General features: G+C 40.3%; 4 protein-coding genes across 7 annotated transcripts; all 4 read right to left on the reverse strand.

Annotated features, from left to right (window-relative positions):
* Positions 1–341: 341 nt before the first annotated feature.
* Positions 342–8,902, reverse strand: LOC133849229 (armadillo segment polarity protein-like). The gene is given in 8 exon segments (XM_062285155.1): positions 342–779; positions 1,957–2,053; positions 2,939–3,211; positions 3,549–3,749; positions 3,816–4,461; positions 4,463–5,453; positions 6,902–6,961; positions 8,754–8,902. Coding segments are annotated over 7 exon segments (2,481 nt in total). The 5' UTR covers positions 6,933–6,961; positions 8,754–8,902; the 3' UTR covers positions 342–537.
* A 1,682-nt stretch (positions 8,903–10,584) lies between these two features.
* Positions 10,585–18,722, reverse strand: LOC133849230 (armadillo segment polarity protein). Of its 3 annotated transcripts, none has more exons than XM_062285156.1 (7): positions 18,572–18,721; positions 17,010–17,068; positions 13,684–15,323; positions 13,417–13,617; positions 12,806–13,078; positions 11,848–11,944; positions 10,585–10,919 (listed from the first exon to the last, which is right to left on the reverse strand). In XM_062285156.1, the coding sequence occupies exons 2-7, from the start codon at positions 17,038–17,040 to the stop codon at positions 10,678–10,680; spliced, it is 2,484 nt and encodes an 827-aa protein (XP_062141140.1). In that variant the 5' UTR covers positions 17,041–17,068; positions 18,572–18,721; the 3' UTR covers positions 10,585–10,677. The 3 variants fall into 3 exon arrangements, with proteins under 3 accessions (XP_062141140.1, XP_062141141.1, XP_062141142.1); XM_062285157.1 differs by lacking the exon at positions 18,572–18,721 and adding an exon at positions 17,617–17,743; XM_062285158.1 differs by lacking the exon at positions 11,848–11,944 and having other exon boundaries at positions 10,750–10,919; positions 18,572–18,722.
* A 190-nt stretch (positions 18,723–18,912) lies between these two features.
* Positions 18,913–21,624, reverse strand: LOC133849239 (telomere-binding protein cav). Of its 2 annotated transcripts, XM_062285178.1 has the most exons (4): positions 21,467–21,624; positions 21,222–21,315; positions 19,291–19,503; positions 18,913–19,228 (listed from the first exon to the last, which is right to left on the reverse strand). In XM_062285178.1, the coding sequence occupies exons 1-4, from the start codon at positions 21,467–21,469 to the stop codon at positions 19,032–19,034; spliced, it is 507 nt and encodes a 168-aa protein (XP_062141162.1). In that variant the 5' UTR covers positions 21,470–21,624; the 3' UTR covers positions 18,913–19,031. The 2 variants fall into 2 exon arrangements, with proteins under 2 accessions (XP_062141162.1, XP_062141161.1); XM_062285177.1 differs by lacking the exons at positions 18,913–19,228; positions 19,291–19,503; positions 21,467–21,624 and adding an exon at positions 19,581–21,150.
* A 125-nt stretch (positions 21,625–21,749) lies between these two features.
* LOC133849247 (uncharacterized) lies at positions 21,750–23,171 on the reverse strand. The gene is made up of 2 exons (XM_062285186.1): positions 22,411–23,171; positions 21,750–22,170 (listed from the first exon to the last, which is right to left on the reverse strand). The coding sequence occupies exons 1-2, from the start codon at positions 22,574–22,576 to the stop codon at positions 21,890–21,892; spliced, it is 447 nt and encodes a 148-aa protein (XP_062141170.1). The 5' UTR covers positions 22,577–23,171; the 3' UTR covers positions 21,750–21,889.
* Between the last annotated feature and the right edge of the window lie 434 nt (positions 23,172–23,605).

Here is a 23,605-nt window from a genome sequence, read left to right on the forward strand (position 1 = left end):
TGATTTCTATCTGTAACTCTAATATCAAAATGTGAATGTGGAAAAAGGGACGTCCATGACATTTCTCATTTAATTGGACATCCATAAAATGTTGTGAATGAAAACAACCCCATAAGTAATTTCAATTACTTATAATTGGAAATAATTTTAGTTTTTCTTAATTGAACAAAATCCTTCGTATAATATTTTTATGTTAATAATTGGCGTTACTGAACATCAGTTGGAAATGATGAAGTTCTTGTTTGATAAACTTTTATGCTCCCTGGATTCTATTTTGCTGAAAATTAAAAGCCCATAAAATGAATGATCCGTTGAAGAAAATCAATTGAAACACAATGTAATTTTATGTTTAAGTTTATATTTATGATTCTATTGCAAATATTTGTTTAAATTTCCATATACACTAATTGCCTCTCTCCACTAAGAGTTGAATATTATGTTCTTAGATATGTAAATCGAAATGTAAAAAAAAACGCAGAAATATGTGAGCATAGTGGAAAGACGCTAGAAATCCTCTTGTCATATGTATGTATGTGCTTAACAGTCGGTATCGTACCAGGCAGCCAAGTTATTGTTGTCATTGGGTGGTGTCGGCATGGCATCCAAGTCAAAGTTCATAGCTCCAGCATCAATTTCGCCGACATCCATGTCCATGGAGTAGGGCGATGTGGGTGCCCCAACCGAAGGTGCCGCGTTGCCAGCAGCACCTCCGCCACCACCTCCTACTGGACTGCTGATCTCGAGACCTTGCATTGAATCTATTGGTAGAGTATCATATCCTGTGGAATGACAAAATGAGTTAAGACATTAATTTAGTCAGCTCAAGTTTTACAATAACACTGTTCATCACTAAAGATATTTATATATAAATTTTTATACAAATATATATATATATATATATATATATATATATATATATATATATATATATATATATATATATATATATATATATATATATATATATATATATATATATATATATATATATATATATATATATATATATATATATATATAATTTTTTAGGGTAGTCTTCGCATGCATTTAACTACATTTCACACACAAACATGCGAATTATAGTTTATGAAGGCGCGCATGCAAATTCAAACACAAGATTGCTTATCTCAACAAGAAAAGAATCTAACTTAATATTACAAAAAAAAACTATAATAATAAACAGGATATAATGAAAAGAATTTTATAAATAGAATCTCAAACTATGCAGTTTGTGTGTATGAACGTATCAAGTGTATTGTGAATTTAATAAATTCAATAATAAGCCTTACAACCTTTCACTAAACTCTCATCATATTCCTACTTTTCTACAAAACTCGAAAATATGTTTTTTTCTATGAAATTAAAACTCAACAATGAAGTAAAAATTCAATTAAATTTTAAGGACCTCAGTTCAAAATCTTAAAATCTAAATTTAATAAAATAAAAATTGAGACAGTCGAACCAAATAAGAATGGATAAAATATCGTTTAATTTGAAAACACTTTGCATGCACTTTCGTCCATGGAGTTTGGTCATAATTCTTACAGAAATCTCTGTGGTGTCAGCTTGCGAAAACATATATATAAATGATATATATTGAAAACTTGAGGGTGAATTTCTTCTTTTTTGTCTTTTTTATATAGTTATGAGATGTGTTAAAGAATGCATGGTTACTTATCGAATAAATAGATATAGATTTTAACGGGTGAGTAATTAGTCAGGGGTGGGTTGGATAAACCAGGGCTGTGAACTGCTGTGGATGGTGTGGCAAAAAACTTGTTGTATTAAATCCATTTTATCATTTCCACCTTCCGCTTAATTAGATTAACTAAACACACATTCGAGGGGAGCGGGGCGGGTGTCACATAGTTAACAATGAAGGTAATTGGGGGTTATGTTGAATGGCTGTTGGTTGTAGATCCTTATACTCGTAGAACCTGAACCAAGCATACATACCTTGCTGATGGAATGCGCGACCTCCGTGCGAACTGTGCACACTGGGCGGACCTTGTCCGTAAAGGCCCTCATATGCTTCTTCGGGTCCAAGCATATCCTGTGATCATGATCGTGATTGTGATCGTAATCGTAATCGTAATCGTAATAGTGATTGATTGTGTACGTAGTATTCGTGTTGTCGATTGGTGTGTGTATTTGTGTACGTACGTGATTGTGATTGATTGAATTGTGGGTTGATTGGTGTAGTGATTTTATAATTATTATTTGGATGGATCAGAAGTGAAAAGTTGTTAGGAAAGAAGAGACACACAGACACAGAACACGAGTTGTTGTGTTGTGTTTTGGTTTTCAAGAAAGGATATGCAGTAGAGGATGTGATAGTAGTTGATGTTGTGTGATTGCGGTTGTTGGTGTTGGTGTTCGTGTTGTTGTTGTTGTTAAGTGTTGTTGATTGGTGCGTCGTTGTTTGTTGTGGAGTGATACATTTTGGTGTTTGGTTTGGTTTGGTTTGTTCGATATTGCACACAAAGAAAACATAATGAAAGAAAAGAAACAATATAAATCAAAAGATAAATTAATTACAAAATCAAAACTAATCATTAATAAGTTAATCAACATTTAACGAAAACACAAAATTAAATACTTATAAAGTTAATAATCATAATTTTCACTCTCTCTCGGTTATCGAGATTCAAATAATTTGTAATTCGATTGTGATTTCTAATCGATAACCAGCTACGGCCAAATGCTTGCAATTTCTACCTTAAACTAACATTGAAAATGATCGATTCTCGAAATACAAAACAAATAATCAATTGTAAATTTGTAAATGTTGAATATATACAATATAATAATCAATATGCTTCAAAATACTTTCATATACTACAAATTTCGTATGTACAGACTCGATTCCATTAATCAAAATTAAAATATCGTAACTCATAATTGATCAATCAAGCGATCAATCAGTCATATTACACACCTGTAAGTCGGGACCCATGCCCAGATCAGCGTTGGCCCAGATGTTGTTCTCCTCACGCAACAGCGAGTTGGTCAGCTCGATGGAGAGACGCTTCTTGTAGTCCTGCGGCTTGTCCTCGCTCATGCGGAAGAGCACAGCTGCTGCGTAAGTCGCCACGCCCTCATTGCGCGAATGCAGTAAGTCAGTGAGCGGCCCAGTGGCCCCTTCCTGTTCGATTATCTCGGCGCCTTCCTTATCGGCGGCCAACTCACAAAGCACGCCAGCTGCGACACGCTGCAATAGTATCAATTTATTTAGTATTGATCAATTTCCAAGAGCTTTAAGGAGTGTCAGTTTAAATAGATCAAGTTATTCAGGGATAATATATCAGTGGGTGTGTTCTAAGTCTATCGGATCCACCGTAAAGGAGAACATCATAAAGAGTGTCCGGGTTTTCAAACACACGTTAACAGTTCTTCTCAGTTCCTTAGTAATAAGAGTACTTAGGAATTCTGTTTAGGGTAGTCCCAGAAATTTCCTATTCGTTCCTAAAACTCCAGTCAAAACTCCTTATCTTCGATAGTGTCTCGTTCTATAACGGCCGTTCAGGGACTCTTTATATGACACTCACCTGAATGTTCTCGATTTCGTTGAAGAGCAAACGCACAAAGATCGGAATAACCGATTGTTGGCGTATGAGAGCACGATTGTGGGACTCGCGCGCAAGGATATGCAAGGCGCCGACAGTGCCCTCGACGATCTCCTCCATTCGGACACCATCTGCATACGCAGATGGCTGCTGTGACCCAGTGGTGGCAATTGACGAACGTTGCTGCATCACATCAATGAAATTCATTTAGATTGTAAATCAATGAACTTAAAATATGTCAGTACTTACGCGTTCTGTGTCCTGGAATGCGCGCATCAGCAGACGCACCAGATGGTGGATGGCGCCGTGCTCTCGCAGGGGCGCATGATTGGCCGGGCAGAGGGCCAAATTGCGTATGAGCCCGATGACAGCCTTGATTAGAGGCCAGCGGGATGGTGGATGCAACAGCTTGACAATTACGGAGAGGCCGTAATTGAGACGCACTGCATTCTGGGCCAGCTCTGAGTCGACGTGGCGCGAAGTGAGGTGACGCAAGGCGCACACCGCCGGCTCGGTAATCTCCTCGCGATCGCCGGCATTGATGATGGTGCGAACGAGGGCATCAACGCCGCCCACTTGGCAAACAGTCGCCTTGTTGCGCTGATTGTTGCACGTCAAATTCGAGAGAATGCCGGCAGCACATGTGACCACATTCACATCCGTCGAGGCCAGCACCTGAACGAGCGACTGCAGCAGCGCCTCAAGCCCCTCCACCTTGGTGGCGGCGTCCGACAGATTGCGCAATGTCCAGAGGCAGTTCTGCACCAGACGCGGCGACATATTGCCCAAATGCATGGCCAGTGCCTGCATGCCACCGGCATCGACAATCGCCGGCTTGTTGCTCGAGCATACCGAGAGAACTTTCAGCACACGCGATGTGGTCCACAACAGCTTCGTAGTCGTAGGAGCGCATGATGCGCACCAGCTCATTGGGTCCGCCCGAGGCCAGAATGATGAGCTTGCTCTCCTGATTGCCGTAGGCCAAGATTTGCAGGCAATCGGTAACAATGGCCAAGAACTTGACATTGTTGCGCTGCAGCAGAGTCACCATCTTCTGGAGGCCACCAGCTAGGCGCACGGCCATCTTGGAGCCATCCTGATGCAGCAGCAGATTGTGGAGCGTGGTAATCGCATAGAAGAGCACGCTCTCCACGGGCGACGAGAGCAGCTTCACCAGAGCCGGTATGCCGCCGCTCTTGAAGATGGCCAACAGGCCTTGGCGATGATGCGACAAATTGTGGAGCGTGCCCACAGCGGCCTTGGTGCTCTCCAGATCGTTGCTATTCGAAATGGCGCGCACCAAAGCGGCCACCATCTGGGGGCTGTTCATGATGGCGTGACGCGAGGCCTCCTTCTTCGACAGCTGGTGTACCATCATGGCTGCCTGCGAGACGACCACCTGATCCTCATCGTTGAGCAGCTTGATCAGCTCCGGTATGGCACGTGTGGCCAGCTCAGCGTCGTCCTGGTAGTTGATCAAATTGACCACGGCATGCTTTAGCATCTGCGACGGTTCCGATAGACGCTGCACAGCGGTTGGCTGCTGTGGATCAAATTGTGTTGATGGTATCTCAATGCCCTCTTCCAAAGTCTCTGGGAACATGGCGGCGCGCACGCGCTGCGATCGGGTCTGGCTCAACTGTTGGTTCATATCGTCCACCTGATCCTGTGTAAAGTTCTGCGGAAACCCGGTGTCCAAATCGAACATCAGCGGATCACCCTCCATCTCCTCATCCTCCTTGCCCGACAGCGACGGCACTTGGGTAACGGCTCCCGAATGTATGCCGGAGTCGCCCATATACGAGTTCTGCTGCCACAACAGCGTCTGCTCCTTGGCGGACACCATTGGCGGCAAGTCCGGCGGATTGTATTGATTGCTGTGGGACACTGCAAGCAACATAGAAATTCAAATAACAATTCTTTCTACAAGGAATAATTCATAATAATCTATATCCTCTAAGTCCCATTACCAACTCTTCATTTCCATTTGCATTTGAGTGTTCTTCATTTCAGGATTAAAGCGAACAAGACTCGTCTAATGGATTAAAGAACTGGCTCAAATACGACGTTTGAAATGCGACACGACGACAGCAAAATGACAGCAAAAACAGCAACAGAAGCAAACTGAACTAGGAACATGACAGTTTCAGCGCTGCAGGATATTTTCGCATATTGTAAGAAGGACTCCTCCTCAAACGAATGAGGCAAACATGTGGCAGTCCACATGCCACACGAGTGTGTATGTATGTATATGCTGTGCTGCTATATCCGTTGTGTCTCAACGAGCCATCAAAGTCAAAAACGAGAAACGAACGACGCCCTGTAAGGGTTGACTCGGCTCCCAACTCCAGTTGCTTCGCTGCGCTGGGCGTTTTGTTTGCCACTTTGCCTTAATTATGCCTACTCAGGGATTCGCTTTGTTTCGCATTTGCTTCATCTGCTTATGCAGTGCAGCAACTGCAAAACTGCCGTTAATTCGTCCACATATATCCCTCATCGATTAAGCGCTTTGTGCTCTATTCTCAAGCGGGATCAGAACACCCTCAATTCGTCGAAGATGCTGCTCTAATTAAATTTCAAATGAGCAGAAATACAAGAAAATGCACAAGTTTAAACGTGTGTCGCCATTTGAAATAGCTGCACACTGGAAGTGAGAGAAAGGGATAGCGAGCTTTACAGGAAGAGAGTGCACGCACTCCCACACTCGAAAACCCCTCAATAAAAGGATTGCAAATGAAGCAGTAGCAACAACAACAAGACTAAAAGCACCAAATCACAATTTGCTGGGAAGCTGAAAATGTGGAAAAGCAAAGCAAAGGGGGCGAAGAAGCGAGCAAAATGAACAAGCAACAACAATTCATGGGGATGGATAAGGGTGATGCATTTCAGCGAAAGAGCCGACAAAAGGACACAAACAACAACAATGCGGACCGATAGATTCTGTTGTTGCTATTGTTGTTATTGCAATCCCTTTGCAATAACAACAAAGTGGAGCCAGGCATCCCATTTAAAATCGATTACAGAAAGTGCACGTTTGAGCTGTGCAAGCAAATAATCGTTTGTCGATGGGAATTGAAGTGCAATTTAAGCCGCAGTGAGACCCTGCCCCCTCTTTTTAACTGGTGCATTGCTCTTTAGAAAAGAAATGCCAAAGGTTTCAGTTGTTGTCGCTGTGTGTATATCAAAATTCTTTGAACGATGGATAAATTTTTCCCAAATAAAATATCTTCTATGCCACTATTATCTACAGATTATGTGTATGAATATGTTTAGATTTAAATAAAATGGTATTTATGTATATAATAGATTAGAATATATAAATTATAGCTACTTACTTGTACGATTCTGTGCTGGCATGTAACTCATCTTGGTGATTTAGGCGGCTTACACCACACCTGAAAATACACAGATGGAAATTATATTGTAATTACCACTTTTAAATACAAAGTTATAAAAGTAAGAATAATAATTAACTAAAATGTAATTTTTCTTGCTGTCAGTAGTTATTGCACTTGCAATAAAAAGAAATTGATACACTTTATACACCAATAATAAACAAACACAGTTTTTCGCAAGCTCCTATGTACAACCTATTTTCATTCTAGGCATGCATACGGCATCTTTTTGAACTTATCCTAATGTGTCTTAAAATGTTATTATACAAGAACAATTTAAATTATTTTACGTCCAAGTTATTCATTAAAAATGAACTGAAAAAAGCAAGTGTACGAACTTAAATAAAAATAAAAAGAATATCGAGAAAGGAAATTTAATATGTTTTAGGGCAAAGCATACAACATATTCTAAGAAAACAGAATCTATTCGCGTCTTTCTTTGGCTGAATTCAAGCGGTGCAAGTCACAAGCAAACAAACACGAAACTATCTCTTTAAGAATGTAAATTAACATTGACAGAGTGCGGCGTCGAATTTCAAAGAAAACAAATTGAAATGAGAGGTATTCCCTCATTTTAAGCCATGAGTTCGTTCAGGTAACTCGACTATGCGATGGTTACTCACACTCTCTGTATACACATAAACATACAAACAAGTATTTCCGCATTAAGACGTTGCGGTGCAAACAAAATATTTTACAGATTGTACATGTCACACATGCATACATATGTACATACATAAGTATTGTGTGAATGTGGGAGTAGAAGACTCTAAATAGAATTACCTTTAGTTAACGAAATCACACAAGTTGTGGAACAAACACCACACTTTTAATTTATCAAATGTAACTTATGCACTTGCTTTTTTACTTAGTGCACAACAGAAAATTTATAACAATATATTTGTATTTAAAAGACGAGTACTCTATAGGGCAGCCAAAAATCGCACGACCAGCTCCGAACGAAACAGACAAGTGACTGGAAAAGTAAACGAGAGCGATGCCGTTGCCGTTGCGGCAGTGCGTTGCAAGTACACTTCTGCCCTGCCCTGCATTGCTCTGCTCAACCAGTATGCATACAGAGTGCAGCTCGCGTGAGAAGGAACGAGAAGGAATGATACATGTGCGTGTATATGTTTGTATACTCTTGTATGAGCCCAGAAACTCCAATGCAACTTCACAGAGTTGCCAGATATTTCAAAAGCAACAAATGAAGCCTGCTGCATATTTTAACCAACCGCGATCTATTCTTTCAATTTTAGTATTTAACAGTATTTGAAAGAGTAGTTAAAAATTAAAAACCATACAAATAAAAGTTAAGCAAAACTAAATGGCAAATTGATTTATGCTGCGCAGAATGTTGGCAACTTCCTTCTTCCACCACATACACACTACATACAACATACACTCTACATATGGCACACACTTGCATACATATGTATGTACATAAGAATGTTTTAACTATGATCGCCATATTGAATGAACTACCAATTTAAACTTGTCAGTTTCATCCAAATGTTGGCATTTGTTATTGTTTATAACATTTATATTATTGTATACATAAATATACACACACATATCTATTGTATGTATGCCATACGAATCACTTATAAGTGTATGTGTGGGGAAGGGGGATTTACCACACCCCCGCTGTTTGGTTTGTGTCTATCTTGAACAGCTTTCTTATGTTCCGTTCAATGCTAGTTAACGTTTGCACAGACAGTACTATTAATCACATAATTTCTCGGTAAATTGATGACAGAAAGCCTAATATTATAAAACTTCAATCACTTACCACGTCAATAATAATTGTATCTGCTTTACAGCAGGTTTTATTTATTTTCTCGCACTTAAATCTCACGATTTTTACAACAAATTCTCCAGCGAAAATTTAATATGTGTGTATTATGGAGGTGGAAAAACAACGATGGTACTATCGATACATCGCTATCGTCGATATTTTCGCAGTCAACAACATCCGCACACCCTCTACATTTGAACGGACAGAATTGTACTCGATGCTTTCTCAGCTGGGTACTGCATTTTTATCGATAATTCTACAAAATAGAGGTATATATAGATTTAAATCTTAACATTTTAACTTTGTCGATATTTAGGGAAAAGTTGTCGGTGTCGATAAGAATACCTTAAAATCATTAAACCGCGCTTCGCTTGTGAAATATAATCATATCTGGCAATCGATTGAAATGGAGTTCACAAACGCAGAAATTCGGGCAATTTTGAAATTTTATTTCGCACAGGGAAAAACTGCTGCGGAATCTCGCAGACAGATTATTGCTGTCTTAGGAGATAACAAACTTTCGATTCAAACCGCCGAACAGTGGTTTAGGCGATTCCGAAGTGGCAATTTTGATACCGAAACACCCAAGCCGTCCGGACGACCAGTGACCGTTGATACAGATAAAATCATGGAAATAGTGGATCGAGATCGTTATGTGACTATTAGAACCATCGCAGAGGAGCTGCAACTAAGCACGGAAACCGTCCATAGGCATTTAAAGTCAAGAAATTTAACAAAAAAGCTCGATGTATGGGTGCCTCATGAGTTATCCCAAAAAAATCTTTTCGATCGTGCATCAATCTGCGAATCTTTGTTGCACCGTAATAAACTCGAATCATTTCTGGATCGGTTAGTCACTGGAGGTGAAAAATGGATCACATATGACAACATAAAGCGTAAAAGATCCTGGTCGAAGCACAGTGAGTCGTCTCAAACGATGGCAAAGCCAGGAATGACGGCTCAGAAGGTGATGCTGAGTGTATGGTGGGATATCAGAGGAATTATCCATTATGAAGTGTTGCCCTATGGCCAAACCATCAATTCTGACCTCTACTGTGAACAACTGGAGCGATTGAAGATTGCACTTGAACAGAAGCGGCCAGCTATGGTGAATCGTAAGGGCGTTGTGTTCCATCATGACAACGTCAGGCCTCATACATCTTTGGTGACGCGTCACAAGCTACGGGAGCTTGGTTGGGAAGTGTTAATGCATCCACCTTATAGTCCGGACATTGCCCCAAGCGATTACCATCTGTTTTTGACAATGCAAACTTTTTTCGATGGACAAAAATTGAGTTCAAGGGAGGATTGTGAAAATCGAATCGCAGAGTTTTTTGCCAGTAGGGACAAGGACTTCTTTAGGAGAGGCATATACAAGTTACCATCAAAATGGCAGAAAATCATCGAAGACAACGGTACATATAGCACTTAAATCGGACAATGCTAACTATGTTAAAATCGTCATCAAAAACCAATAAAGAAACCGGTATGTCATTACCAAACAACCTATATATTCTTACGATTACTAATTTCATATATAAATTTAGGATATTTTGGCCAAATAATAAATATTTCCAGTCAATTAAATTGTCTTTATTCCTTCCGCTAGAGTAGTGTGTAATGATCTAAGAAGCGCTTACAGGATTTCTTGGCCATTCTGCTCTTTAAGATTAATTGACCTGTGAAAAGCACAAACAGCAAAGCCAGTTTCTTCTCTCAATCCATCCTCGAGAGTCATTGGCCATCAAATTATATAAAAGACGCTAAGACTTTGCCCTTGTGGGGTTCCCCCTTAACAAGCAACGAATGAAATCATTAAAACACATTTGCTTAGTTTAGTTTATATGTAATTCTATTGCAAACATTCGTTTATTTTCCATATTGATAACAATGTTGTTATCGTCTGTCATATGTGTGCTTAACAGTCGGTATCGTACCAGGCAGCCAAGTTATTGTTGTCATTGGGTGGTGTCGGCATGGCATCCAAGTCAAAGTTCATAGCTCCAGCATCAATTTCGCCGACATCCATGTCCATGGAGTAGGGCGATGTGGGTGCCCCAACCGAAGGTGCCGCGTTGCCAGCAGCACCTCCGCCACCACCTCCTACTGGACTGCTGATCTCGAGACCTTGCATTGAATCTATTGGTAGAGTATCATATCCTGTCAAGTAAAGAATGATTGAATCAATTAGTCGATATGTCAATTATATACTTAAATATGTATAAAACAATTATTAAAAAATAGACATAGTACAATATTTTACTAAGCAGACTCATAATGGATTATGCATTTCCATTTAAAGTAACATATATTTATTATTTTTACGTTGGATAATTCATCTCGTGCAACTGCATATAAAGTTGTAAATCATGCCGAACAAAACATATGCACACAGGCCTAATAAAAAAACATAAGTCATAAAAACAAGACTCTTAAATAAAAATAAAATTCGATAATTTTCGAAAATTTGAAAAATCAAATTTTGGGGTAGACTCAAAGTACATTTAGCGGATGTGTTTGCATTTTGTTCGTGTATGTGAGTACAATAACACCACTGTGCATTTTCAGATTTCCAGTTGACTGTTAACAGCATTTGTAAGAAAAATTCAAATAATTCCAGTTGTCTACATTTCACGCCGCTCAGCATAAACAGAAAGAAATCCATTTCTTTATAGCTCAGTATATTTTCAGTATATTTCTCACACTTTTCAGTAGTATTGTCAATTAGTTATATTTTTAATAACCTGGCATGCAATGTTGTAAACAAGGTTAACCCACGAAGTTTGAGCTATATTGCTGATCACAGCTGCTTTCGTAGTTCGATTTTGTAAAAATGATGAGTTATGAATATAATAATGTTGTGTGCCCATGGGTGGGTGGGGTAAACCAGGTTGGTAAACTACAAAGGGTGGTTGCATTCAAATTGTTCAGCTTTTCCATCTTCCGCTTAATTAGATTAACTAAATACACATTCGAGGGGAGCGGGGCGGGTGTCACATAGTTAACAATAAAGGTAATTGGGGGTTATGTTGAATGGCTGTTGGTTGTAGATCCTTATACTCGTAGAACCTGAACCAAGCATACATACCTTGCTGATGGAATGCGCGACCTCCGTGCGAACTGTGCACACTGGGCGGACCTTGTCCGTAAAGGCCCTCATATGCTTCTTCGGGTCCAAGCATATCCTGTGATCATGATCGTGATTGTGATCGTAATCGTGATTGATTGTGTACGTAGTATTCGTGTTGTCGATTGGTGTGTGTATTTGTGTACGTACGTGATTGTGATTGATTGTGGGTTGATTGGTGTAGTGATTTTATCATTATTATTTGGATGGATCAGAAATGAAAAGTTGTTAGGAAAGAAGAGACACACAGACACAGAACACGAGTTGTTGTGTTGCGTTTTGGTTTTCAAGAAAGGATATGCAGTAGAGGATGTGATAGTAGTTGATGTTGTGTGATTGCGGTTGTTGGTGTTGGTGTTCGTGTTGTTGTTGTTGTTAAGTGTTGTTGATTGGTGCGTCGTTGTTTGTTGTGGAGTGATACATTTTGGTGTTTGGTTTGGTTTGGTTTGTTCGATATTGCACACAAAGAAAACATAATGAAAGAAAAGAAACAATGTAAATCAAAAGATAAATTAATTACAAAATCAAAACTAATCATTAATAAGTTAATCAACATTTAACGAAAACACAAAATTAAATACTTATAAAGTTAATAATCATAATTTTCACTCTCTCTCGGTTATCGAGATTCAAATAATTTGTAATTCGATTGTGATTTCTAATCGATAACCAGCTACGGCCAAATGCTTGCAATTTCTACCTTAAACTAACATTGAAAATGATCGATTCTCGAAATACAAAACAAATGATCAATTGTAAATTTGTAAATGTTGAATATATACAATATAATAATCAATATGCTTCAAAATACTTTCATATACTACAAATTTCGTATGTACAGACTCGATTCCATTAAATAAATTAAAATATCGTAACTCATAATTGATCAATCAAGCGATCAATCAGTCATATTACACACCTGTAAGTCGGGACCCATGCCCAGATCAGCGTTGGCCCAGATGTTGTTCTCCTCACGCAACAGCGAGTTGGTCAGCTCGATGGAGAGACGCTTCTTGTAGTCCTGCGGCTTGTCCTCGCTCATGCGGAAGAGCACAGCTGCTGCGTAAGTCGCCACGCCCTCATTGCGCGAATGCAGTAAGTCAGTGAGCGGCCCAGTGGCCCCTTCCTGTTCGATTATCTCGGCGCCTTCCTTATCGGCGGCCAACTCACAAAGCACGCCAGCTGCGACACGCTGCAATAGTATCAATTTATTTAGTATTGATCAATTTCCAAGAGCTTTAAGGAGTGTCAGTTTAAATAGATCAAGTTATTCAGGGATAATATATCAGTGGGTGTGTTCTAAGTCTATCGGATCCACCGTAAAGGGAGAACATCATAAAGAGTGTCCGGGTTTTCAAACACACGTTAACAGTTCTTCTCAGTTCCTTAGTAATAAGAGTACTTAGGAATTCTGTTTAGGGTAGTCCCAGAAATTTCCTATTCGTTCCTAAAACTCCAGTCAAAACTCCTTATCTTCGATAGTGTCTCGTTCTATAACGGCCGTTCAGGGACTCTTTATATGACACTCACCTGAATGTTCTCGATTTCGTTGAAGAGCAAACGCACAAAGATCGGAATAACCGATTGTTGGCGTATGAGAGCACGATTGTGGGACTCGCGCGCAAGGATATGCAAGGCGCCGACAGTGCCCTCGACGATCTCCTCCATTCGGACACCATCTGCATACGCAGATGGCTGCTGTGACCCAGTGGTGGCAATTGACGAACGTTGCTGCATCACATCAATGAAATTCATTTAGATTGTAAACCAAGGAAGCCTAATCATGTCACTACTTACGCGTTCTGTGTCCTGGAATGCGCGCATCAGCAGACGCACAAGATGGTGGATGGCGCCGTGCTCTCGCAGGGGCGCATGATTGGCCGGGCAGAGGGCCAAATTGCGTATGAGGCCGATGACAGCCTTGATTAGAGGCCAGCGGGATGGTGGATGCAACAGCTTGACAATTACGGAGAGGCCGTAATTGAGACGCACTGCATTCTGGGCCAGCTCTGAGTCGACGTGGCGCGAAGTGAGGTGACGCAAGGCGCACACCGCCGGCTCGGTAATCTCCTCGCGATCGCCGGCATTGATGATGGTGCGAACGAGGGCATCAACGCCGCCCACTTGGCAAACAGTCGCCTTGTTGCGCTGATTGTTGCACGTCAAATTCGAGAGAATGCCGGCAGCACATGTGACCACATTCACATCCGTCGAGGCCAGCACCTGAACGAGCGACTGCAGCAGCGCCTCAAGCCCCTCCACCTTGGTGGCGGCGTCCGACAGATTGCGCAATGTCCAGAGGCAGTTCTGCACCAGACGCGGCGACATATTGCCCAAATGCATGGCCAGTGCCTGCATGCCACCGGCATCGACAATCGCCGGCTTGTTGCTCGAGCATACCGAGAGAACTTTCAGCACACGCGATGTGGTCCACAACAGCTTCTCGTAGTCGTAGGAGCGCATGATGCGCACCAGCTCATTGGGTCCGCCCGAGGCCAGAATGATGAGCTTGCTCTCCTGATTGCCGTAGGCCAAGATTTGCAGGCAATCGGTAACAATGGCCAAGAACTTGACATTGTTGCGCTGCAGCAGAGTCACCATCTTCTGGAGGCCACCAGCTAGGCGCACGGCCATCTTGGAGCCATCCTGATGCAGCAGCAGATTGTGGAGCGTGGTAATCGCATAGAAGAGCACGCTCTCCACGGGCGACGAGAGCAGCTTCACCAGAGCCGGTATGCCGCCGCTCTTGAAGATGGCCAACAGGCCTTGGCGATGATGCGACAAATTGTGGAGCGTGCCCACAGCGGCCTTGGTGCTCTCCAGATCGTTGCTATTCGAAATGGCGCGCACCAAAGCGGCCACCATCTGGGGGCTGTTCATGATGGCGTGACGCGAGGCCTCCTTCTTCGACAGCTGGTGTACCATCATGGCTGCCTGCGAGACGACCACCTGATCCTCATCGTTGAGCAGCTTGATCAGCTCCGGTATGGCACGTGTGGCCAGCTCAGCGTCGTCCTGGTAGTTGATCAAATTGACCACGGCATGCTTTAGCATCTGCGACGGTTCCGATAGACGCTGCACAGCGGTTGGCTGCTGTGGATCAAATTGTGTTGATGGTATCTCAATGCCCTCTTCCAAAGTCTCTGGGAACATGGCGGCGCGCACGCGCTGCGATCGGGTCTGGCTCAACTGTTGGTTCATATCGTCCACCTGATCCTGTGTAAAGTTCTGCGGAAACCCGGTGTCCAAATCGAACATCAGCGGATCACCCTCCATCTCCTCATCCTCCTTGCCCGACAGCGACGGGACTTGGGTAACGGCTCCCGAATGTATGCCGGAGTCGCCCATATACGAGTTCTGCTGCCACAACAGCGTCTGCTCCTTGGCGGACACCATTGGCGGCAAGTCCGGCGGATTGTATTGATTGCTGTGGGACACTGCAAGCAACATAGAAATTCAAATAACAATTCTTTCTACAAGGAATAATTCATAATAATCTATATCCTCTAAGTCCCATTACCAACTCTTCATTTCCATTTGCATTTGAGTGTTCTTCATTTCAGGATTAAAGCGAACAAGACTCGTCTAATGGATTAAAGAACTGGCTCAAATACGACGTTTGAAATGCGACACGACGACAGCAAAATGACAGCAAAAACAGCAACAGAAGCAAACTGAACTAGGAACATGACAGTTTCAGCGCTGCAGGACATTTTTGCATATTGTAAAAAGGATTCCCCCTCAAACGAGTGGAGGAAACATGTGGCATGCCACACCACACCACACCACATACGAATAAGGATATGGACATGGATACGAGTTTGTGTGTGCTCTTGGCGTTGTGTCTCAACGAGCAATCAAGGCTGAAAATGAGAACCGAACGAAGTACAGTGGCGCAAGTTGAGTTTTTCCGTTTAAATAACCAGAGATATAAAAAATACCTACTTCACCTCTTAGATGCTGACTTAAGGATTATCATAGTATATCGAATGGCTTGAGTAACACTTAAAGATACATTTAAAGATCCTAAGCCTGGATCATATTACTAAGAAGCGGTGCTCAGAAATTAAGTTTTTTAAATATAGATTAATTCAAAACTCCCATTAATGAATTATTATTAAAACTAACGTAGATCTGAATGACTTTATTAGTTTTGGTATCGATATTTGTTACTCGAATGCCACTGTACGACGCTCTGCAAGGGGTGGATCGCCTCCCAGCAAGCTTGAGTTGCAAAAAGCTTTGCGCTGTGCTGTTCTGTTCTGTTCTTTGCTACGCTGGGCGTTTTGTTTGCCACTTTGCCTTAATTATGCCTACTCAGGGATTCGCTTTGTTTCGCATTTGCTTCATCTGCTTATGCAGTGCAGCAACTGCAAAACTGCCGTTAATTCGTCTATATCCCTCATCGATTAAGCGCTTTGTGCTCTATTCTCAAGCGGGACTCAACATCCCCTCTTAGCTCCTCGAAGATGCTGCGTGCCTTAATTAAATTTGGAGTGAACAAAAATACAAGGAAATGCACAAGTTTTAACGTGTGTCGCCATTTGAAATAGCTGCACATTGGGGGAGAGAGAAAGGGATAGCGAGTTTAACATCAAGAGAGTGCACGCACTCCCACACTCAAAAACCCCGCTATAAAAGGATTGCAAATGAAGCAGCAACAACAAGACTGAGGAAAAGCACTAAAGCACAATTCGCAGAGAAGCAGAAAATGTTGAAAAGCAAAGGGGACGAAAGTGAGCAAAATGAACAAGCAACGACAATTCGCAGGGATGTTGGATTTTAGCAAAGCAGCAGACAAAAGGACACAAACAACGGCACAATGAAAGCCGATAGATTGTTATTATTTTCTTTTACAGTAGAACATTGAAGTCAGCCACACGATATCAAATCGATTACAGAAAAATGCGCTTTTACTGTGCACCAGGATCTGTTTGTCGATGGGCATTGAAGTGCATAAAGCCGCAATGAAGGTGGGTCTTGTTTTTTTTTTTTTTATTGCCGTATTGCTCTTTGGGGAATGCAAAAAATCCAAACAAAATATTTGTAGTCCTGTATATTTGTATATTGGGGTTATGTTGAAGGTAGGATTATCGAGTTTAAAAAAAGAATAAGCAACTTACTTGTACGATTCTGTGCTGGCATGTAACTCATCTTGGTGATTTAGGCGCTTACACCACACCTGAAATATAAGATTAAGATCATTGTATAATTTGAAAACATATTTAAGAAATGTAGAATAAATACAATCGCTTATTTCATTCATATTTAAGAAACAACCCACAGTAATTAATTGAACTAGTACTTATCAAAGACCCGACCTAGTTTTCTTAACACATATGTATATTTTAATTTAGCAAAACTTCCCAAAAATGAATCTGTACTATGTATTAATTAACACTATCTCTGTTAAAGTTGAAAAATTTCAACGTGAGATAAATACACAGTCAAGTTTGAGAGTTTCAACTCAACCCAAGCCTCTAGGGCAGGTAACTATCGTTACCAGCAAATATTGTAGCAATTAGGTACACACACATACGCATACACATACACCAGGTATTTCCGTTTAAAGACTTCATCACAGGCCAAACCAAATATGTTACGAAGCATACTTAAGATTGTATGTAGAAATGTACGTATGTGTGTGTATGTAGGGTATCCAAAGTAGTTTTGATAAATTACCTGCCGAACACAAAAGGGAGTCAGAGTGAGAGAGATATACATACACACCTGAAGTTACTTAAATCACGCAAGTGAAACCACACTTAATATAATTCAACTCTTATGTTTGATGTACCACAATAACAATAAAAAAAATTACAAAATTATTTGTATGCAATTGAAATTTGCAGATTCTTGAGATAAAACGCACTCGGAAATTGAACGACCAGCGACGACCGAAACAGACAAGTGACTGGAAAATAAACGAGAACGCTGCGGCCGTCGCTTCGTAGCGGCGTTGCACGTACACTCATACATACAGTGCACCACTGAGAGTGTGATGGACAGAGATAGATAGAGAATGCTGGTGTTCATTCATACATGCGTGTGTATGTATTCTATAGGTACAAGAGAGTAGGAAACTCCAATGCAGCTTAGCAGCGTTGCCAGATGCCGCAAAATGGCAAACAATAATAAAAAAAAGTAAACACTCACGATAACTACATATTTCCATTACCAATCAAATCACCTCTACACATAAATTATATACATATGCGTAAATACATAAATATTGTCTCTTTTGAAGCCCTTAAATTATTTTGACTTAGGAATTGTCTTAAGCTGCGCAGAAGATAGCTTGCTTCTATCTACATGAATGTATATGAGTAAACGTTGGAGATATTTATTTTATCCACTAGCAGGTCACAACAAAAAATTGAAAACATTAATGTTTATTATGCCGCGAACCACTTGTTTTCTTTTTGCATTGTTTATGTTTATTATCTGTATAAGCATTAGCTTTAAACACACACACATGCACTAATGTTCAATACGCAGTATTTGGTTTAGTATGTGTGGGGATTACCACACCCCCGCCTGATTGGTTTGTATCTCATGATTGCTAACAACTTTCTTGCGTTCGCGTTTTCTATTAATGCCAGGTTTTCATGTTTTGCATTCAACAACTTTTGGAGCACCATTTTGCGAGTTGATAGATAACAATTAGAGGACTTAAGTAACTTACCACGTCAATAATAATTGTATCTGCTTTACAGCAGTTTAATTTAATTTTTTACACTTAAATTCACGATTTTTACAAAAAAATTCTCCAGCGAAAACAAAGTATGTGTGTATAAGGTGAACAGCGTGACCGCAAGCTGAATTTCCAAAAAAGCTGAATTGATCAAAGAAATAATCGATAACTTGTATGTTTCGGTGCTGCCAACTTTATTTTTAATAAGCAGGAAAAAGAAGTTAAATTTTTAAATTAAACAATTATAATAAAAATATTTGTATTATTTAAATGAAATTCTTCAACAGCTAAAAACGAATTTAGTGAGGTCAACTATGATATTAATGACGATAATAAAGATTTGATTATTTTTATATCGTTATATTTCATATTACAGTCTTTTCATTACTGGGAATTTCAGATATATTGTGAAGTTTTTTTTTCAGAAAGCTTACTTAACTACAGGATCGTTTTATTGGGTTGATTCTACATTTTCTGTTCGAGTTTCCTGTACAAATTTGACAAAAGCATCTCGATGACGGCTCAAACCAAAGAATTCGTAGATTTGCGAGAATCCAAAATAAGCAACAACAGCAAAAACAGCTACTGCAATGGCTAAACTTGCAATGCAAACAAGGAATATCATGACAACAACCGTTAAGAGAGTTCCTAAAATAGTAAATTAGTTATCGCCAAAGTTATCAGTGAAATTGTCATTTACAAATAAATACCTTCGAGCACGAGAATGCCTGTGAATGTGATTACCATGGTTGCAATGCCAAAGCCAAAAATGATTAACAATGGCAACAGGATAACGAAACTAGCGGCCATCACGCAAATGGCAATATCTGGATGTTCGAGACACCAATTAATCGCAGCTTCAATAAATTCATTTCCACCCAGTTCCGACATAACAAAACTGGCGCAGCGACGTCCCTGTGTCCCTATAAAATAAAGTAAAATTAAATAAATTGAATTTTTCGACACATTTACAACTAGTGTTTAGTTCATTACCGATCGAAGAACAAGAATATATTTTTATTCGGAATGCATGCTTCAAAAACTTGTAATTCAATTAATTTTACATTTTTTAAATTTCATAATTCGTAGTATTTTTTACTTTTTTTAGTTAATACTTCTAAATAAGTGCGAACAAAAAATTAAATAAAATCATCAGTATTTTGAGTGGACTGCGTCGATGTGCAAGGCACTTGGGTGTTGAAGATGGAGTAATCTTCAGCCATTGGTTCACTCTCTGTTTGTGGAGTCTGTATATCGGAGTCGATGGTCATAGATTCAGGATCGATTGCCATCGCTGCATTTTCCCAATCGACCCCTGACTTCTCCGAACTCTTCTCCTTGGATTTCTGGGCATCTTTAGACTCATCATTTATAGCCAATTGGGCATATTCGGCTCCGGCATTTTTTGACATATTGACGTCTTCGTTTTCAGCAATCGTGGGCAATTGAAGAACTTCGCTTTCGGTATTTTCGAAGTCCCAAAGTTGAGGTTCGCTGGAAATGGGACCTGACGATATGTCGACAACTGGGTAGTTAATTGTATTATCAGACGCGACTCTGCTACCATTGGGACTACTGGGCAATCCATTGGGTATTTGCGCCAACATTAATGACGGCTCTTGGTCTTCGCTGATCTCCTGATTGGACAACGATGTTGATGAGGCTTGGGTTGGCAAGTTATTCGATCTGTCTAAATGTAGATTAGTAGTTCCATTGGGATTACTGGGCAATCCATTGGGTATTTGCGCCAACATTAATGACGGCTCTTGGTCTTCGCTGATCTCCTCAATGGACAACGAGGCTTGGGTTCGCAAGTTATTCGATCTGTCTAAATGTAGATTAGTAGTTCCATTGGGATTACTGGGCAATCCATTGGGTATTTGCGCCAACATTAATGACGGCTCTTGGTCTTCAGTGATATCCTCAATGAACACAGATGTTGATGACTCTTGGGTTGGCAAGTTATTCCATCTGTCTAAACGTAGATTATTACGCTTCTTGAGTATGCAACGACGAATATGCACAGATTTTTCAATTTCCTTCGGTTCATATGGTATCACCATTTTTTTCTTCACTGCTTTGATGTACATTTTGTTGATGAAGACTTCGGAACGATTTTTTAGGCGTTCCTTTTTATCGAAACGTTTCTTTGCGTCCCATAGACAATTGAAAAGCGTCATATCGACACGCACTTTGGTGCGCAGACACAATTGTCGGACATCTTCAGGACTATATTGTCGACTTAGGTCTTCACTAGTAACTCTAGCAGGTTGTATTAAGCGCTGGGCTAAATCTGAATCGGACTCATCCCATTCCTTCGTTAATTCCTTAATGCCTAAGTCCAAATCTTTTTGATATTTGACCAGTGCATGCGATAAACAACGCGACATTTTTAAAAGAAAATATATTCGATGGAATTCAAGTGCGCATCGGCGCTTGCTTTAATTTGTGTTCAGTGTGACCGTGATCGAAAATAACAAGTACATTGTAATAGTAGTTCACTCTTATTCTGATGATTTTGTTCCGTTCTTGGGAACGAAATTTGACTAACAAAAGAACGACTTAGTTCACTGATCAAAAACGAACGAAAAGAAGGAAAGAGCTACATAGGTAGAATATCTAACATATTTTGTATACCTACATAATTTTTGCAGGGCATTGAATGCTCCGCATAGCAATTGATCCGCATTCAAATCCGTAGAAGTGGTATCAAAGTTCTCTCTATTTGGCTGCACCTGTTAATAAATTAATATAATCAAGTTTATTGAAATGTTTAGCAATTAAGTGATTTGCTGCTGCCAGGGGCAACAACAAAAATAATGCCCATAAAATACATGAACTGCGACATTTCCTTCGCACCTCGCTGGTTCATTTGCGTTTGCTTACCATTTTTCTCAGCGTTGTGACGTGTATTGTATTTTAATTTCGGGCCAATCTTATGCCCATTTTACGTTTTATTTACAGTTATGTATATTTATATTTTGAGACAAAAACCGCATTAGAAGTAAACATTGGCATCGACCGCGCTGCCAACTTACCGCAATAAAAGACGTTGCCACGCTGTTGAATTTTTGAGGATTTTTATTGGCATAGAAAACATTTACGAATCATAACAAAAGTTATTTACTTTGACTTTATTTCTTTTCAACTTTAATGAACTTTCACTTTAAAATTACCATGTCTTACTTGAAGTGTAACCGCCAACAAAATGTAATTAGTTGGTACGTTTTAGTATATTTTTCGAGACACAACAGACACACTGGCTACATCGTTACTGCAAATATATTGGGTTTTTTCTTGTTGTTGTTCCTAATGAAGTATGAATTGTAGGCCGTTGAATGGCGGTCGCTCGGTAATTCGTCCGGCTATGATTTGTTCGCCGTGTATTGTCATGCGACAACGTCGCTTGGGTGCATGTATGCAATTTAAATAGTTGGCGGCGTCTCGACACTGCAGCGGCATCCAGCCATAAACCTGCGACTCCAACAACGGATATTCCGACGACAGTCTGGTGCTTTGCCTTTGGCGCTGCGGCAACTGATTGCCATGTGACTCGTATTTGGCGTAAAACTTGGAAGTGATAGGATAAACTGTAAAAAACAGAAAAATAAATTAGACAGTTTCGCGTAAATGGATTAGAGTGAGATAGATGACCACCAGCAGGGGAACTCCTCTGACAAGGAAAGTAATATAGCGTAGGGATTTTGCAATAATGTCCCTAGGGAAATTTAAGCTGCTCTAAATACCAACATTTCGAATTTCAATTCCTATGAAAATATTGGTATTTTAAAATGAAAATACCGACGCTTTAAACTCCAACATTAACATACCTTTGGACGAGGGCACGAAGACTTCACAGATGCGTATGTGCCTATTGGAGTTTTCGATTAATTCCTTTTGAAAGTCGTAGGGCAGTGGACGTGGATCACCTTCGAAATGATCGGGATTTTGTTCGTCGCCATCTTCGTCGTCGTCGTTGTCTGCATTTGGTTTCATGCCTCCGCCGACAGAGCACAAAGTGAACGTCTGTGGCGCGTAGCGTGCTGTTTACGTCTGAGATTGGGATTTTTGTGCTGCAAGGACACCTGTCTTTTCATTTATAAAACTTGAACTCATTAAACTTTTGCCATTGCTATTATTGTTGTTGTTGTTGTCGTTGTTCTTTTCTTGTTCTTTTGTTGTTTTTGTTGTACTTGCTTCTGTTGTTATTACTGCAGCCCATGACAGGCAATTTCGCCATTGTACACACGCATCCACAGGACACACATACAAACGAACGCACACAAATGGCAAGCCGGCAACTTCAACGTGACCTACAAACACACACACACATACACACACACACACACAAATACAATAATAATGCCAACGTCACCACAGCGGCTTTGCCATTTATTATTTTGCAATGGGGCCACAGCTGATCATCATCATCATCATCATCATTATCGTTATCGTTATCCATGAACTGCAAAAAAGTTTTTCCTGTTTATTTCACGTCATTTGTTGTCGTTACGAACCGAACCCTTGAAGTATGCAGCAATTTCCGAAAATAAACACAAGTATTGAAATGAATGCCATTGCGTGCTGTCGCTTCAGCTCCATCCCCCCTCCCCCTCCCCGATCCACCACCAAGTCGCAGTTCACCCCTCACATTCTGATTGGAGAGTTGTGCAATCCTTTTTACTGCCAATATTATCGAAACATTAACATACACCAACTTAATCAGCCAACAACAAACAACACAATGCCAATTAATTACATTCCAAACACGCACTTGAAGAAGAAGAAGAAGCTGAAGAGAAAAGCAAGGTTGTCTTGAGTATACATTCAGTATATTAATATACTAAATTACGCAATAGCTTAAAAGAACAAACAAAAAAAAACAAATGCAGTGACATTATTCGCACCCAACATTTCAAGCAAACAGCAAAACTAAAGCCGAGTCTGCTCGACTTTTATGCACCCGGTAACCGTTGTGTAAAGATTTAAGTGTGACCAAAGCAAAAGCGAGTCTGATCTATTTTC

Source organism: Drosophila sulfurigaster, chromosome X (assembly GCF_023558435.1).
Source record: "Drosophila sulfurigaster albostrigata strain 15112-1811.04 chromosome X, ASM2355843v2, whole genome shotgun sequence".
In the NCBI taxonomy this organism is placed as follows: domain Eukaryota; kingdom Metazoa; phylum Arthropoda; class Insecta; order Diptera; family Drosophilidae; genus Drosophila; species Drosophila sulfurigaster.

Coding starts and splice junctions, on each gene's coding strand:
- LOC133849230 (XM_062285156.1), bottom strand. CDS start 17,040: ATGAGTTACATGCCAGCACAGAATCGTACAA. Junction 13,618..13,683: donor CATTCCAGGACACAGAACGC/GTAAGTAGTGAC, acceptor GATGTGATGCAG/CAACGTTCGTCAATTGCCAC. Junction 10,920..11,847: donor TCGCGCATTCCATCAGCAAG/GTATGTATGCTT, acceptor TTTACTTGACAG/GATATGATACTCTACCAATA.
- LOC133849239 (XM_062285177.1), bottom strand. CDS start 20,970: ATGTCGCGTTGTTTATCGCATGCACTGGTCAAATATCAAAAAGATTTG.
- LOC133849247 (XM_062285186.1), bottom strand. CDS start 22,576: ATGAAACCAAATGCAGACAACGACGACGACGAAGATGGCGACGAACAA. Junction 22,171..22,410: donor CTTCGTGCCCTCGTCCAAAG/GTATGTTAATGT, acceptor TGTTTTTTACAG/TTTATCCTATCACTTCCAAG.